At 39.2% G+C, this 14,386-nt stretch overlaps 1 protein-coding gene across 1 annotated transcript in view; it reads left to right on the forward strand.

Moving 5' to 3' along the window:
- The first annotated feature begins 900 nt into the window (after window positions 1-900).
- Window positions 901-14,386, forward strand: part of LOC109695162 (peroxisomal bifunctional enzyme-like) — a 49,261-nt gene continuing 35,775 nt past the window's right edge. Inside the window, exons 1-2 of the mRNA XM_074075235.1 lie at window positions 901-1,060; window positions 10,953-11,057. Coding sequence (XP_073931336.1) covers window positions 988-1,060; window positions 10,953-11,057 — 178 coding nt within the window. The 5' untranslated portion in view covers window positions 901-987. The remainder of the gene's footprint in view (window positions 1,061-10,952; window positions 11,058-14,386) is intronic.

The raw sequence follows: 14,386 nt of genomic DNA on the forward strand, positions 1-14,386 counted from the left end.
TTCTGCTCCGGGTTGGGCTATAACCAGGATCTTCCTGACCTCTGCCTCCCAACCAGCTACACATGGGTGAACCACTGTGCCTCGCCAAGAAATTTCTGTTGAGACTGGTTTTTACTAGCTAGTCCAGTCTGCTCCTGAACTCACCATGCAACCCATTTGGTCCTCCTTCCTCAGCCTCCCAGTTTCTGAGATTACAGGAGTGTATGCCACTCAGGCCTCCAGTCTGCCTTCTGACCACGTGATGGTCTACAGCGACCATATGAGGCAGAGCATTTGGTAGGAACTTTTGGAAGGAAAGGGCTACACATGGTTTATCTTTAGTCTCCAGCCTAGGTCTACTACATAATAGAGGCTCAGTTCTTGGATTAATGAACGAAGTATTAGAAATCCCTTAGGGAGGGCAGAAGAAGAAAAAGAGCAGGATTAGCAAGTAAGAAACTCACAGGTGTCACTAGGTTGCAGTGTATTGTAAGTCACACATGATGAGTGTTTTTGTAAATATTTGTTTGACATTAGTACCATCCTGGTTTGGGTGAAATATATGTGGTGTGTGCTTCATGTGTTCAGACATGTGTTGTTTCACATCTTTGTCAGGGATCCAACTTCCTGTCCCTGAATACTGGGATGAGGACAGCTTGTCTGGCAGTGAACCCAGAACTCGTCCTGCGAAGCCAGCGCCTGGGGCCAGGGAGTTGCAAAGCAAGAGGCCAGTCTGCCAGCTTTGGCAGTCCTCTCAGATTCCCTTTGTGGTGACAGGCTTCTGTAGAGTGCTAGATGATTGGATGAAGCGGGCCTGGGGTTAAGATGAGTGAATGAAGGAGGGAAGGGGGAGCGGGGGAAGGGGGGTGGGGGGGAGGCGGCGCCTGGCTCCCATTGGCTGAGCGCACGCCCCCTCGTTGGGGGCTGGCCTAACGCTAAGAGAAAGTGGCTGCTCTGGGTGGCGGGTGGCCGAGAAGGAAGCACAGGCACCCCAGGCAGCAGAGGAAAATGGCTGAGTACTTGAGGCTGCCTCACTCCCTGGCGTTGATCCGCATCCGAAACCCGCCGGTCAACGCGATCAGGTACCCGGCTCGGCAGCGGGGCAGGCGGGGCTTGAGGGCTGCGGGTCAGGAGGCTCTGACGACGCCCACAGGTGCAGCAAGTGGTCTGTGGCAGGGCTCTCCCCTGGGTCAGCTCTGTTAGTCTTGTTTGGTCAGGAAACAGGCCGAACGCTGGCCGATGGTGGGCTGCGCTCCTGCTGGGTCTGTCTGCGCCAGCCTCCGCTGAAACCTTTGCTCCCTGACTTGCAACTTTGGCTTCTCAGGCAACTTTCAGTTCCAAAGGTCTTGTTTAGTTCAAGGCTGGACCTTAATTCAGCCTCACTACGCTACTTTCAGGGCAGGCTGTCGTGATAGCTTCCTTGGGGGTGGGGTGAGATGGGAACGGGGTGGGGGCTGAGATGCTCAATACAAGAGTGTTTGCCCAGCATACATATGGCCTGGGGCTCGATTCCCAGCCAAATAATGAAGTAACTAAGTTCTCCATGAACGCCAACACAATGTGTCAAAGAGCTTTGTCCCTGTCCCAGAAGTGCTCGATTATTATTATGTATCTCCTGCTGTGTTCTGAACCTCAGGGACTGAATTCTGTGGAGGATCCATGTCAGAGTACGCCTGTTAAGAAACGTTTTCTTAAAAAAAAAAAAAATTGCAGTTTACCTTTTATTTCATCTTAGGGTAGGGCATTACTTATAAAAGTGGGATCAATGCTGCTTTCTTGAAATTTAATGAAATATGATCCTCCCATATCTGTGCATAAAGTATAGTTGTACATTAGTCTTAGAAAGAGCCATCTAGGCAGGTGCCTGTGGCTCACGTCTGTAATCCTAGCTACTCAGAGGCAGAGATCAGAAGGATGAGCACATGAAGCCAGTGAGCAAATAGTTCACAAAACCCTATTTCTAAAATACCCAAGACAAAACAGGCTGGCAGAGTGGCTCAAGTGGTAGTGCACCTTCCAAGAAGCATGAGGCCCCGAGTTCAAACTACAGTAATGTGGAAAAATAAAATAAAATAAAAAAGAGCCACCCATAGAAAGTAGAAGCAATAGAAATAATAACTTCAATCTATAAAGGGTTGATAGAAAGATAATTTGGTTTGTAATCACAGCTACTCTGAAGGCAGAGATGAAGAGAAGCAAGATATGAGGGCAGCCCAGGCAAAAATTTGGGAGACCCCAATTAACAGGCATGGTGGTATATGCCTATCATCCCAGCTGCCCAGGAGTGTTAAGTGGGTCGTCCATGTCAGCCTGGCCATAAACTCCAGATCCCATCTCTAAAAATAACTAAAGCAGAATGGGCTAGCGGGATAGCTCAGCTGCATAGAGCTCTTGCCTAAAAGCAGAAGACCCTGAGTTAAACCAGTATCACCAATTAAAAAAAAAAGATCTTTGGTGAAAATTCTCATCATACTAGAGCAAAAAGAGATAGGAAGAAGTCCCAATTGTATCTGAGTTTTTTAAAGTCTGTCATTAGATTTGATTTTTTTTGACAGCACTGAGGTTTGAACATAGGGCCTCACTCTTGCTAGGCAGGTGCTCTACCACTAGAGCAACTCAGCCAGCCCCAGATTTAATGTTTATCCTTATTATTCATTAACTTTAATGTGATTGTTGGTATTTACTAACACAAATATGAAAAATAAAATCACACAAAAATATGTTCACTTACTTGCTTTTCCCAGAAAAAAATGCAAAATATTCATTATATTGTTTTTGACAAAGCTATAAGTAATATGATTCCATATCAATTTTGGAGTGTCTTTTTTTTAAATTATCATTTATTATTCAAATGTGCATACAATGCACCTGTGATTCTTATGATCACATTCCTTTTCTTTTTCTTTTTTTATTCATATGTGCATACAATGTTAGGGTCATTTCTCCCCCTCCCCCCACCGCAACCCTTACCCTTCTCTCTCCCCCCCCTCCACCCCCTAGATACCTGGCAGAAACTATTTTGCCCTTATCTCTAGTTTTGTTGAAGAGAGAGTATAAGCAATAATAGGAAGGACCAAGGGTTTTTGCTAGTTGAGATAAGGATAGCTATACAGGGAGTTGACTCTCATTGACTTCCTGTGCGTGTGTGTTACCTTCTAGGTTAATTCTTCTTAATCTAACCTTTTCTCTAGTTCCTGGTCCCCTTCTCCTATTGGCTTCAGTTGCTTTAAAGTATCTGCTTTAGTATCTCTGCGTTGAGGGCAACAAATGCTATCTAGTTTTTTAGGTGTCTTACCTATCCTCACCCCTCCCTTGTGTGCTCTCGCTTTTATCTTGTGATCAAAGTCCAATCCCCTTGTTATGTTTGCCCTTGATCTAATGTCCCCATATGAGGGAGAACGTACGATTTTGGTCTTTTGGGCCAGGCTAACCTTACTCAGAATGATATTCTTCAATTCCATCCATTTACCAGCGAATGATAACATTTCGTTTTTCTTCCTGGCTGCATAAAATTCCATTGTGTATAAATAGCACATTTTCTTAATCCATTCGTCAGTAGTGGGGCATCTTGGCTGTTTCCACTGTTTCCATAACTTGGCTATTGTGAATAGTGCTGCAATAAACATGGGTGTGCAGGTGTCTCTGGAGTAACCTGTGTCACAGTCTTTTGGGTATATCCCCAAGAGTGGTATTGCTGGATCATATGGTAGATCAATGTTTAGCTTTTTAAGTAGCCTCCAAATGTTTTTCCAGAGTGGTTGTACTAGTTTACATTCCCACCAACAGTGTAAGAGGGTTCCTTTTTCCCTGCATCCTCGCCAACGTCTGTTGTTAGTGGTGTTGCTAATGATGGCTATTCTAACAGGGGTGAGGTGGAATCTTAGCGTGGTTTTAATTTGCATTTCCTTTATTGCTAGAGATGGTGAGCATTTTTTCATGTGTTTTTTGGCCATCTGAATTTCTTCTTTTGAGAAATTTCTGTTTAGCTCAATTGCCCATTCTTTACTGGTTCATTAATTTTAGGAGAATTTAGTTTTTTAAGTTCCCTATATATTCTGGTTATCAGTCCTTTGTCTGATGTGTAGCTGGCAGATATTTTCTCCCACTCTGTGGGTGTTCTCTTCAGTTTAGAGACCATTTCTTTTGTTAGCAGAAGGTTTTTAGTTTTATGAAGTCCCATTTATCTATGCTATCTCTTAGTTACTGTGCTGCTGGGGTTCCAATGAGAAAGTTCTTACCTATACCTACTAACTCCAGAGTATTTCCTACTCTTTCCTGTATCAACTTTAGAGTTTGTGGTCTGATATTAAGATCCTTGATCCATTTTGAGTTAATCTTGGTATAGGGTGATATACATGGATCTAGTTTCAGTTTTTTGCAGACTGCTAACCAGTTTTCCCAGCAGTTTTTGTTGAAGAGGCTGTCTTTTCTCCATCGTATATTTTTAGCTCCTTTGTCAAAGACAAGTTGGTTATAGTTGTGTGGCTTCATATCTGGGTCCTCTATTCTGTTCCACTGGTCTTCATGTCTGTTTTTGTGCCAGTACCATGCTGTTTTTATTGTTATTGCTTTGTGATATAGTTTGAAGTCAGGTATTGTGATACTTCCAGCATTGTTCTTTTGACTGAGCATTGCCTTGGCTATTCGTGGCCTCATGTGTTTCCATATAAATTTAATGGTAGATTTTTCAATCTCTTTAATGAATGTCATTGGAATTTTGATGGGAATTGCATTAAACATGTAGATTACTTTTGGGAGTATAGACATTTTTACTATGTTGATTCTACCAGTCCATGAGCATGGGAGATCTCTCCACTTTCTATAGTGTTCCTCAATCTCTTTCTTCAGAAGTTTATAGTTTTCCTTGTAGAGGTTGTTCACATCCTTTATTAGGTTTACACCTAGGTATTTGATTTTTTTTGACTCTATTGTAAATGGAATTGTTTTCATATATTCTTTTTCAGTTTGTCCATTATTAGTGTATAGAAGTGCTAATGATTTTTCTATGTTGATTTTATATCCTGCTACCTTGGTATAGCTATTGATGGTGTCTAGGAGCTTTTGAGTAGTGCTTTTTTGGTCTTTAAGGTATAGGATCATGTCATCTGCAAATAGGGATATTTTGACAGTTTCTTTACCTATTTGTATTCCTTTTATTCCTTCTTCTTTCCTAATTGCTCTGGCTAGGAATTCCAGTACTATGTTGAATAGGAGTGGAGATAGTGGGCATCCTTGTCTGGTTCCTGATTTTAGAGGGAATGGTTTCAGTTTTTCTCCATTAAGTATAATGCTGGCTGTAGGTTTGTCATATATAGCTTTTATAATGTTGAGGAACTTTTCTTCTATTCCTAGCTTTCTTAGAGCTTTTATCATGAAATGGTGTTGGATCTTATCAAAGGCTTTTTCTGCATCTATTGAGATGATCAAATGGTTTTTGTCTTTGCTTCTGTTAATGTGGTTTATTACATTTATTGATTTTCATATGTTGAACCACCCCTGCATCCCTGGGATGAAGCCTACTTGGTCGTGGTGAATGATCTTTTTGATGTGTTGTTGAAATCAGTTTGCCATTATTTTGTTGAGGGTTTTTTCATCAGTGTTCATTAAGGAGATTGGCCTATAGTTCTCCTTTTTGGAGGTGTCTTTGTCTGGTTTTGGGATAAGTGTAATACTGGCTTCATAAAAGGTGTTAGGCAGTTTTCCATCCCTTTCTATTTCGTGGAACAGTTTAAGGAGGGTTGGTATCAGTTCTTCTTTAAAGGTCTGATAGAATTCAGCAGAGAATCCATCAGGTCCTGGACTTTTCTTTTTGGGGAGACTCTTGATTGCTGCTTCAATTTCATTTTGTGTTATAAATCTATTCAGGTGATTAATTTCCATTTGGTTCAGTTTTGGAAGATCATATGTGTCTAGTAATCTGTTCATTTCTTTAAGATTTTCAAATTTATTTGAATATAGGTTCTCAAAGTAGTCTCTGATGATTTCCTGGACTTCCATGGTATTTGTGGATATCTCCCCTTTTGCATTCCTGATTCTACTAATTTGGGTTTTTTCTCTCCTCATTTTAGTCAGGTTTGCCAGGGGTCTATCGATCTTGTTTATTTTTTCAAAGAACCAACTTTTTGTTTCATTAATTCTTTGTATGGTTTTTTTGGTTTCTGTTTCGTTGATTTCAGCTCTTATTTTTATTATTTTTCTCCTTCTATTTGTTTTGGCATTTGCTTGTTCTTGTTTTTCTAGGAGTTTGAGATGTACCATTAGGTCATTGATTTGGGATCTTTCATTCTTTTTAATATATGCACTCATGGGCTATAAACTTTCCTCTCAGGACTGCCTTTGCTGTGTCCCATAGGTTCCGGTAGGTTGTGTTTTCATTTTCATTGACTTCCAGGAGCTTTTTAATTTCCTCTTTTATTTCATCAATGACCCATTGTTCATTAAGTAAAGAGTTATTCAGTTTCCAGCTGTTTGCATTTTTTTGTCTTTACTTTTATTGTTGAGTTCTAGTTTTATTGCATTGTGATCAGATAGTATGCATGGTATAACTTCTGTTTTCTTATATTTGCTGAGGCTTGCCTTGTGCCCTAGGATATGATCTATTTTGGAGGAGGTTCCGTGGGCTGCTGAGAAGAATGTATATTGTGTAGAAGTTGGATGAAATGTTCTGTAGATATCAAATAGGTCCATTTGATCTATTGTATATTTTAGATCTTGAATTTCTTTATTGATTTTTTATTTGGATGACCTATCTATTGATGATAATAGGGTGTAAAAGTGTCCCACATCCACTGTGTTAGAGTTAATATATGCTTTTAGGTCCATCAGGGTATATTTGATGAAATTGGGTGCATTGACATTGGGTGCATATAGGTTGATAATTATTATATCCTTTTGGTCTATTTCCCCTTTTATTAGTTGTAATGTCCTTCTTTATCTCGTTTGATCAATGTAGGTTTGAAGCCTACTTTGTCAGAGATAAGTATTGCTACTCCTGCCTGTTTTCGGGGGACATTGGCTTGGTAAATCTTCTTCCAGCCTTTCATCCTAAGCCTATGCTTATTTCTGTTGGTGAGATGGGTCTCTTGTAAGCAACAAATTGTTGAATCTTCCTTTTTAATCCACTTCGTCAAGCCTTTTGGTGGGTGAATTAAGTCTGTTAACAGTAAGTGTTAGTATTGATAGGTATGTGGTGATTCCTGTCATTTAGTTATCTTAGTTGTTTGAGGGTTTGATTGTGTGTACCTAAGTTGAAGTTACTCTCTACTGTCTTCTTTTTCTTTTCCTGTGGTTTGGTGCTGCCTGTCTTTTCATGGTTATGTTGGGTTTCACTTTCTGTGTGCAGAATCCCTTGAAGAATCTTTTGTAGTGGTGGCTTTGTGGTCACATACTATTTTATTTTCTGCTTATCATGGAAGACTTTTATTGCTCCATCTATTTTGAATGATAGTTTTGCTGGGTAGAGTATCCTGTGGTTGAAGTTATTTTCATTCAGTGCCCAGAAGATATCTCCCCATGCTCTCTTGCTTTTAATGTTTCTGTTGAGAAGTCTGCTGTGAGTTTGATGGGTTTACCTTTGTATGTTATTTGTTTTTTCTCTCTTACAGTCTTCAATATTCTTTCTCTAGTTTCTGTACTTGTTGTTTTAATGATGATATGTCATGGGGTATTTCTATTTTGATCTGGTCTGTTTGGTGTTCTGGAGGCCTCTTGCATCTGTATGGGAATATCTTTCTTTAGATTTGGAAAATTTTCTGTTATTATTTTGTTGAATATATTATGCATTCCCTTTGGTTGCACCTCTTCTCCTTCTTCAATGCCCATGATTCTCAATTTTGTTCTTTTGATTTAGTCAGTGAGTTCTTGCATTTTCTTTTCACAGGTCTTAAGTTGTTTAATTAATACCTCTTCAGTTTTTCCTTTAATTACCATTTCATCTTCGAGTTCTGAGATTCTGTCTTCTGTTTGTTCTATTGTGCTGGATTGGCCTTCCATTTTGTTTTGCAGTTCTGTGTCGTTCTTTTTTCTGAGGTTTTCCATATCCTGAGTTGTTTCCTCTTTAATGTTGTCTGTTTTTGTCCTGAGTTCATTTATCTCTTTATTAATCGTGTTCTTTGTTTCACTTTGGTGTTTAGACAGTGCTTCTATGGTTTCTTTTATTTCTTCTTGTGCTTTTTCAAATTCTCTATTTTTGTTATCTTGGAATTTCTTGAGTGTCTCCTGTACATTTTGGTTCACCATATCCAGTATCATCTCTATAAAATTCTTTTTGCATACCTGTAGTGTTTCTTCTTTTAGATTATTCTTGTGGACTTCATTGGGTTCTTTGGCATAGTTTATCTTCATTTTGTTGGAGTCTGGATCTGAGTATCTATTTTCTTCATTTCCCTCTGGTTCCTGTACTAATTTTTTGCTGTGGGGAAGCTGGTTTCCCTGTTTTTTCTGTCTTCCCATCATTGCCCTTGGTTTTATTATTGTCCCTATACTGTGTGCAATTAAGTATTTTCTGCCTTGTAATAATAGCACTAGTGATATTTAGAATGGAAGGGTGAGAGGAGATGGAAAGGAAAGTAGTTAAATGAACAGGGAAAAACAAATAAACAAGTAAAAAAAACAAAACAAAGAAACAAACAAAAAAAGTTTCAAAGATATAAATAGGGAAAGACAGTGTACTATTCAACCGAAGCTGAAAAGGCATTAGAGAGACAGACAGAGGATTGAAAATAAAAAATAAGTAAAATAAAAATTAGAAATAAATAAATGAAATACTATATATATAAAAAAACTTTAAAAAAAAAGTAAAAAATGAAAAAAAATCTCCAAGTTCATATGCGATTTGGTGTTCGTCTCTCGGCCTCCAGTCCTGGAGATGGTGCCTCAGATGTTGTTCTGTAGTTGTCTCATCAAAGGGGAAAAATAAAATAAATCAAAACCACACAAAACAAAACAAAACCAAAAAACCTCACAAAGTTCCCAAGTTCAAATGCAATACAGTTTCAGTTAGTTTTTCAGCATGCAGGCATAGTTCTGTTGTTGTCTAATCAAAGGTAGTGAGAAAGAAAAGAGAAAAAAAAAGAATCTGAAGACAGGTCTGTAATTAGCTATCTGCAGCTGTGGCTTGCCTGCCCGCTGCTGTCAGCCTGCTGTTGCTGGAGGCTTTATTTATGCAGATCTCAGGGGTGAGCTTAGTGCTCACCTGGCCTCACAGGCTTTATTTACTCAGAGTTCTCCTGTGCACGAGCAGCTGCTACAAGCTTTCCCCTTTCCACGCACACTGGGGGAGGTGACACTGCACCCGCTTTCTCAGGCCAGCGTGTTTATTTACAGTTCACGTGGGAAGTGGGTCTTCCCCCTTCTCCTGTGGAGTTTTCCTCCCACCACCGCTTTTACGAGGTTTCCTGCTCCTGGTTGCTGGGCGTGTGCTACCACTCCTGCCTTCTCTGGCCCAGCTTGTTTTTTTATAGTTCTGGGAGGGATTCCCCTCCCCACCTCTTTGGCGTTCAGGGCACCCCCCCTTTGCTACGTGTCTTTATTGTTCTTATTGCTTATTACTCAGTTTCTCTTTTTTTCCCTGGGTGGGGGTCAGTCTGTCCAGGGGGCTATGCTGATATGGCTCAGGGTTGTCTGTGGGAGTACCACGTACCACTTAGCTCACCTTGTGGTCCACATCTTCCCAAGCCATCTGGTCACTGGCATCTGGCGGTGGCCCGGGGTCCCCCCTGGTTTCTCTGTTTAACATGAAGTGGAGATGCTCTGCGCAGGCTGGAGGTGTGGAGGGGTCAAAGTTTTGCCTCTTCTTGGTGGTTTTGTCTGTAAGGTGTATATCCAGCGTCTCTCCAAGATTTCATTCTAGGAGGCACGCTTTCTGCTTCCTCCCTGTAGCCGCCATCTTGGAATCCTCCCCAACTAGTTCTTAATTGAAGATGTGTCCAGAGAATCTGTCTTCAGCTCACATTTCTCATCCAGTCTTGGCTTTATCTATCTCTTCTGTGGATGACTCCCTCCTATACTGAGACCTAGAAAAATCTGCTGTACCTGCCTTGTCTTTAAATCATCAGTGATACCAATTATTTATCTTTTCTGTCATCTTCAACATATGGCTTTTTTTTTTTGTCTTGAAGTGTAGCCCAGGCTGGCGTCAAACTCTCCACTCTCCATCCTCCTTCTTTCTCCATCCTCCTTCTTTAGTCTCTAAGTGCTGGGACTACAGGCATGTATAACTAACGCCTGGCTTCAATACATGGTTTCTATCTCTTGATCTAGCCATCAAATCTCCATTTCTGCCAAGAGTAGAGAGCAAAGAAAAAGAGGAAATCAGACCCAGTCTTTTAAGGACTCTTCTTCAAAGTTAATGCCAAAAATGCTTCCATCCTGTTGGTGAGAGCTCTGCCTTGGGCAGACCTTACTGCAAAGCAGGCTGGAAAATGTAGTCCATTTTGTACTACCACATATGTAGCTAAAAATCAGGTGTTTTAATACTTGGAAGAAAGTGGGAAAAATAGATATTTAATATATCTAACAGTCTCTGTCACTTAGCCTAGACTGTTTCTCCTTACACGTCTTCTGTTTTACCAGTATAAAAAATTGAAAATAATTTTGCCTCTCTCCCCCCAGCCCCGAGCATCTACATCCCTTTCTTTTTACCTTTATTACAGCACTCATGCTCGTGCACCTTACCTGATAGTGTACAATACGTGCAATATATGTGTAATACTGTTAGAGATTGGTTAGTTCTGATTCTAAGTGATCAAAGTCAGAGCAGAGTGGAAAAAGACAATATTGCTTAAAATAGATTCATTTCATCAGGCTCAGTGCTTAATTTATAGAAGATACATATGGTTTTTTAATGAATTAGTTAAAGATTAGTGGTAAGTATTTGTGGTTTTTATCCATGATGCACGTTTAACTTTTTATTATTAAGACAAGAAATACTCTGGAATTGAAGAAATTTAATTTTGACTGATTTGCTTCTTTTGGTCCAGCTGTCCTCTATGGAATAAAAGAAGGACTACAGAAAGCTGTATCAGACCATACAGTAAAAGCCATTGTGATTTCTGGAGCAGATGGCAAATTCTGTGCAGGTAAGTAGTGTCTAACCCTTTCTCACTGTCTCTGAAATACAAGCACAGACTGCACTCAATACTGCTGTCCCTGTGGGTGAGACCTTAGTGCAGGTAAGGGATATGGGACACTAGAGTAGTGAAGGGACAGGTCTCTCCCAAGACACAACCAAAAATCTCTTTGGACTCTGGAGGACAATTGGTGCTAGGAGTGATGGCTATGATAACTGTTGATGTATCCCTGCTCTCCATATGCCTCTTCCACCTGTATGAGCCTGGGTCACACTCTTTGATCTCTTATATCCACAGTTTCTCTGTTTATAAAGTAGCAATAGTAATATTCATCTGAAGTAATTTTTGTGAGATTAAAAGAGATACTGGAGCACCTTTGTGCAGTTCCTATACATAGATGCCTTTTAGTAAGCACTGATGTTTTAATTTACAATGTCTGAAAATGGAGTTCATTTTCCTTCTGAGGGGCACCCACCTCAGTGACCACAGCACTACCATATTGGGTCCTTGGTTGAAGACACACACATATAGCAGAAGTATCTGATGTGGTGATTCATTCAGTGGTGTTTGTAACTCCTCTTTCTTTTTTCCTAAATATATTAAACCCTTTGACAAAAGTCACATAGAAATGAGGGCCCAGTGAATTTTACCACAGTAAGAGTTGTTCAATGTATGTTAATGGTAGCCTGAAAAGATACAGACATTAGAAACATGATAATAAATACATATGAAACATTAATCATTGCAACAATTACCATTTATCTTACCTGCTCTATGTCAAGACTATGTAGCTTGTTCATTTATTAATAGTATGAACATAGTAGCATTTTGACACACATTGTATTTTAATCCTCAGTACATCCTACAAGATGAGAAGGCAGAGGTACAGAGAGATTAAAATAAAATACCAAGCATAACCAGGTATAAGTTGGCTTACCCACTGAAAACTTAAACTTTGGCACCCAGGGTGATGAGTAAGGTCCCAAAAGAGTGATAAGAATTAAGAAGAACGTGATGATTTTTTTGTAATAATGAAGTAGAAGAATGTAATTAGCATTCATGAGCAGAAAAAAACCTGTTCTTCTAGAAACTTCAGGAATTATCAAACTCTACTTGATGGATATATGTAGAACAGTATATCCCCAAACTGGAAAATAGACATTCTTCCCAAATGCATATGACCAGAAACTGGGCCATAAAATTTGGGGTACAGCTCAATGGAAGAGTAGGTGCTTCACATGTTTTAAGTCCTGTATCCAATCTCCAAAACCAAAAATATTTTTAAAATTATTTTTTAAAAAGTGTGTACAATACATAGTCTCTAATGAAAGTGTACTTAGGTTAGAAAAAAGTAACAAAAATATAAGTAGAAATTTTTAGGCATTGGAAATCAAATTCACTTTGTAACTTCTAAATCAAAACAAATCATAATGGAATTCAGAAAATATATTGATCTGAATGACAATGAAAATACCATATGAAGCTTGCAGGATGCAGCTAAAGTGAAAGACACCAGGAAATTTATACCTTTAAAGGACTATATTAAAAGACTATGGCTGGAGAAGTAGCTCAGTGGTAGAGTGCCTGCCTAGCATGTTCAAGGCTCTGAGTTTGATTCCCTTCCTCCCCCCCCCCCAAAAAAGAGAGTACAGTAGGAAAGAAACAAAGCTGAAACATAACAAGTTAAGCACCTACATGATGCAACTGATGAAACAAACAGTAAAATAGACAAAAGTCGAAGAAATAATGAAGAAGAAAAGTTAATGAAATAGAAAACAAATGTAAATCAAGAGGGACAATAATGTCAGCATTAGTTCTTTGGAGAGACTAATAAATGCACAAGCCTCTGGAAAGACTGATTGAGAACAAAGAGAAGGCACAAAACAATGTATAAGAGAAGTAATCAAAAAGATATCACTAACTCAGTGTGGTGGGTCATGCCTGTAATCCCAACAGTAGAGATGTTGAGGCAGAAGGATCTCAAGTTTGAGGTCAGCCTGGGCAACACAGAGAGAACCTGAATCAAAAACAAAACAGAACAAAACAAAACATGCAACTACATAGATTGTCACCCTAAAAAAAGATAATGGAAATATTATGAACTAGGAGAAAAATACAGCTTATCCAGAAAACCTAAAAAAGTTTTAAGCCACTAAAGAAAAGCTATCAGAGCCAGGTATGGCCACCTGTAATCTCAGCACTTGGGAAGCTGAGACAGGTAGATTGTTAGTTTGTCATCCTGGGCTACAGAGCAAGACACTGTCTCAAAACAATGCAAATAAGCAATAAAAAAAAAGCTCACAAAATTCCAGGCCTAGATGGCTTCATTGGCAAGCTCTACTGTAAAGTCAAGGAAATTATTACTCCAATTTTATACAAACATTTGAAAGATTTAAAAGAGGGATCCTTATTTAATTTTGCTTCCTAGGCATGCTGTAACAAATTTACATAGAGTGTTTTCAAACAACAGAAATTTATTGTCTCACAGTTGTGGAGGCAGAAGTTTGTAACCAAGATATCAGCAGGATCCCTCTTCCTCCAAAGGCTTTGGGGAAGAATTCTTCCTTGCCTCTCTGGCTTCTTGTGCCACTGACAATCCTTGGCTTATAGATACTTCACTCCAGTCTCTGCTTCTGTCTTTATATGGCCTTTTCTCCATAGGTCCATATCCAAATTTCCTGCTCTATATAGGCACACTGTAATCCACTGTGACCTCTTCCTAACTCAGTACATCTGCGAAGACTCTGTTTACAAAGAAGATCACATTCATAGGCCCTGGGTGAACACTCCAACCCAGTACACATCTCAGCTCATTTTGAGAGGCTAGCAAAGTCTTGATACCAATACCTGACATGGTCAGTAGATAAAAACAAAATTTTAGGCCAAGTTCATTCATAAACATAGATATAAAAATAGTACTGTATTCTGTAACTAAACCTAATACTATATAAAAGGCATAAAATGTAATTTTTGTCCCAGAAATACCAGATTGATTGAATGCTAGATCAATGCTATTCATCTTATTAAAAGATTAAACAGAACAATCATGACTATTTCAAGAGATGCAGGAAAAATATTCTATAACATTTGACTTATGCTTAAGAGAAAAATTCTTACTAACTTAGGGGAAAAAAAGGAAACATTTTCCTCAGGCTAAAGATAACCTGTTTATTAAGAAATGTATAACAAATGTCAAGCAAATGATAAATTGGAAGCTTTCGTTATGAGAAAGGAAGACAGGAAGGCTGAATGCTCTAATCATTTATATTTGACATTATATTTGAGCCCCTCATCAATGCACCAAGGTAGAAAAGGAAGTCAAAGGTATAAGGATTGGG

This window comes from Castor canadensis, chromosome 5, assembly GCF_047511655.1.
Source record: "Castor canadensis chromosome 5, mCasCan1.hap1v2, whole genome shotgun sequence".
Lineage (NCBI taxonomy): Eukaryota > Metazoa > Chordata > Mammalia > Rodentia > Castoridae > Castor > Castor canadensis.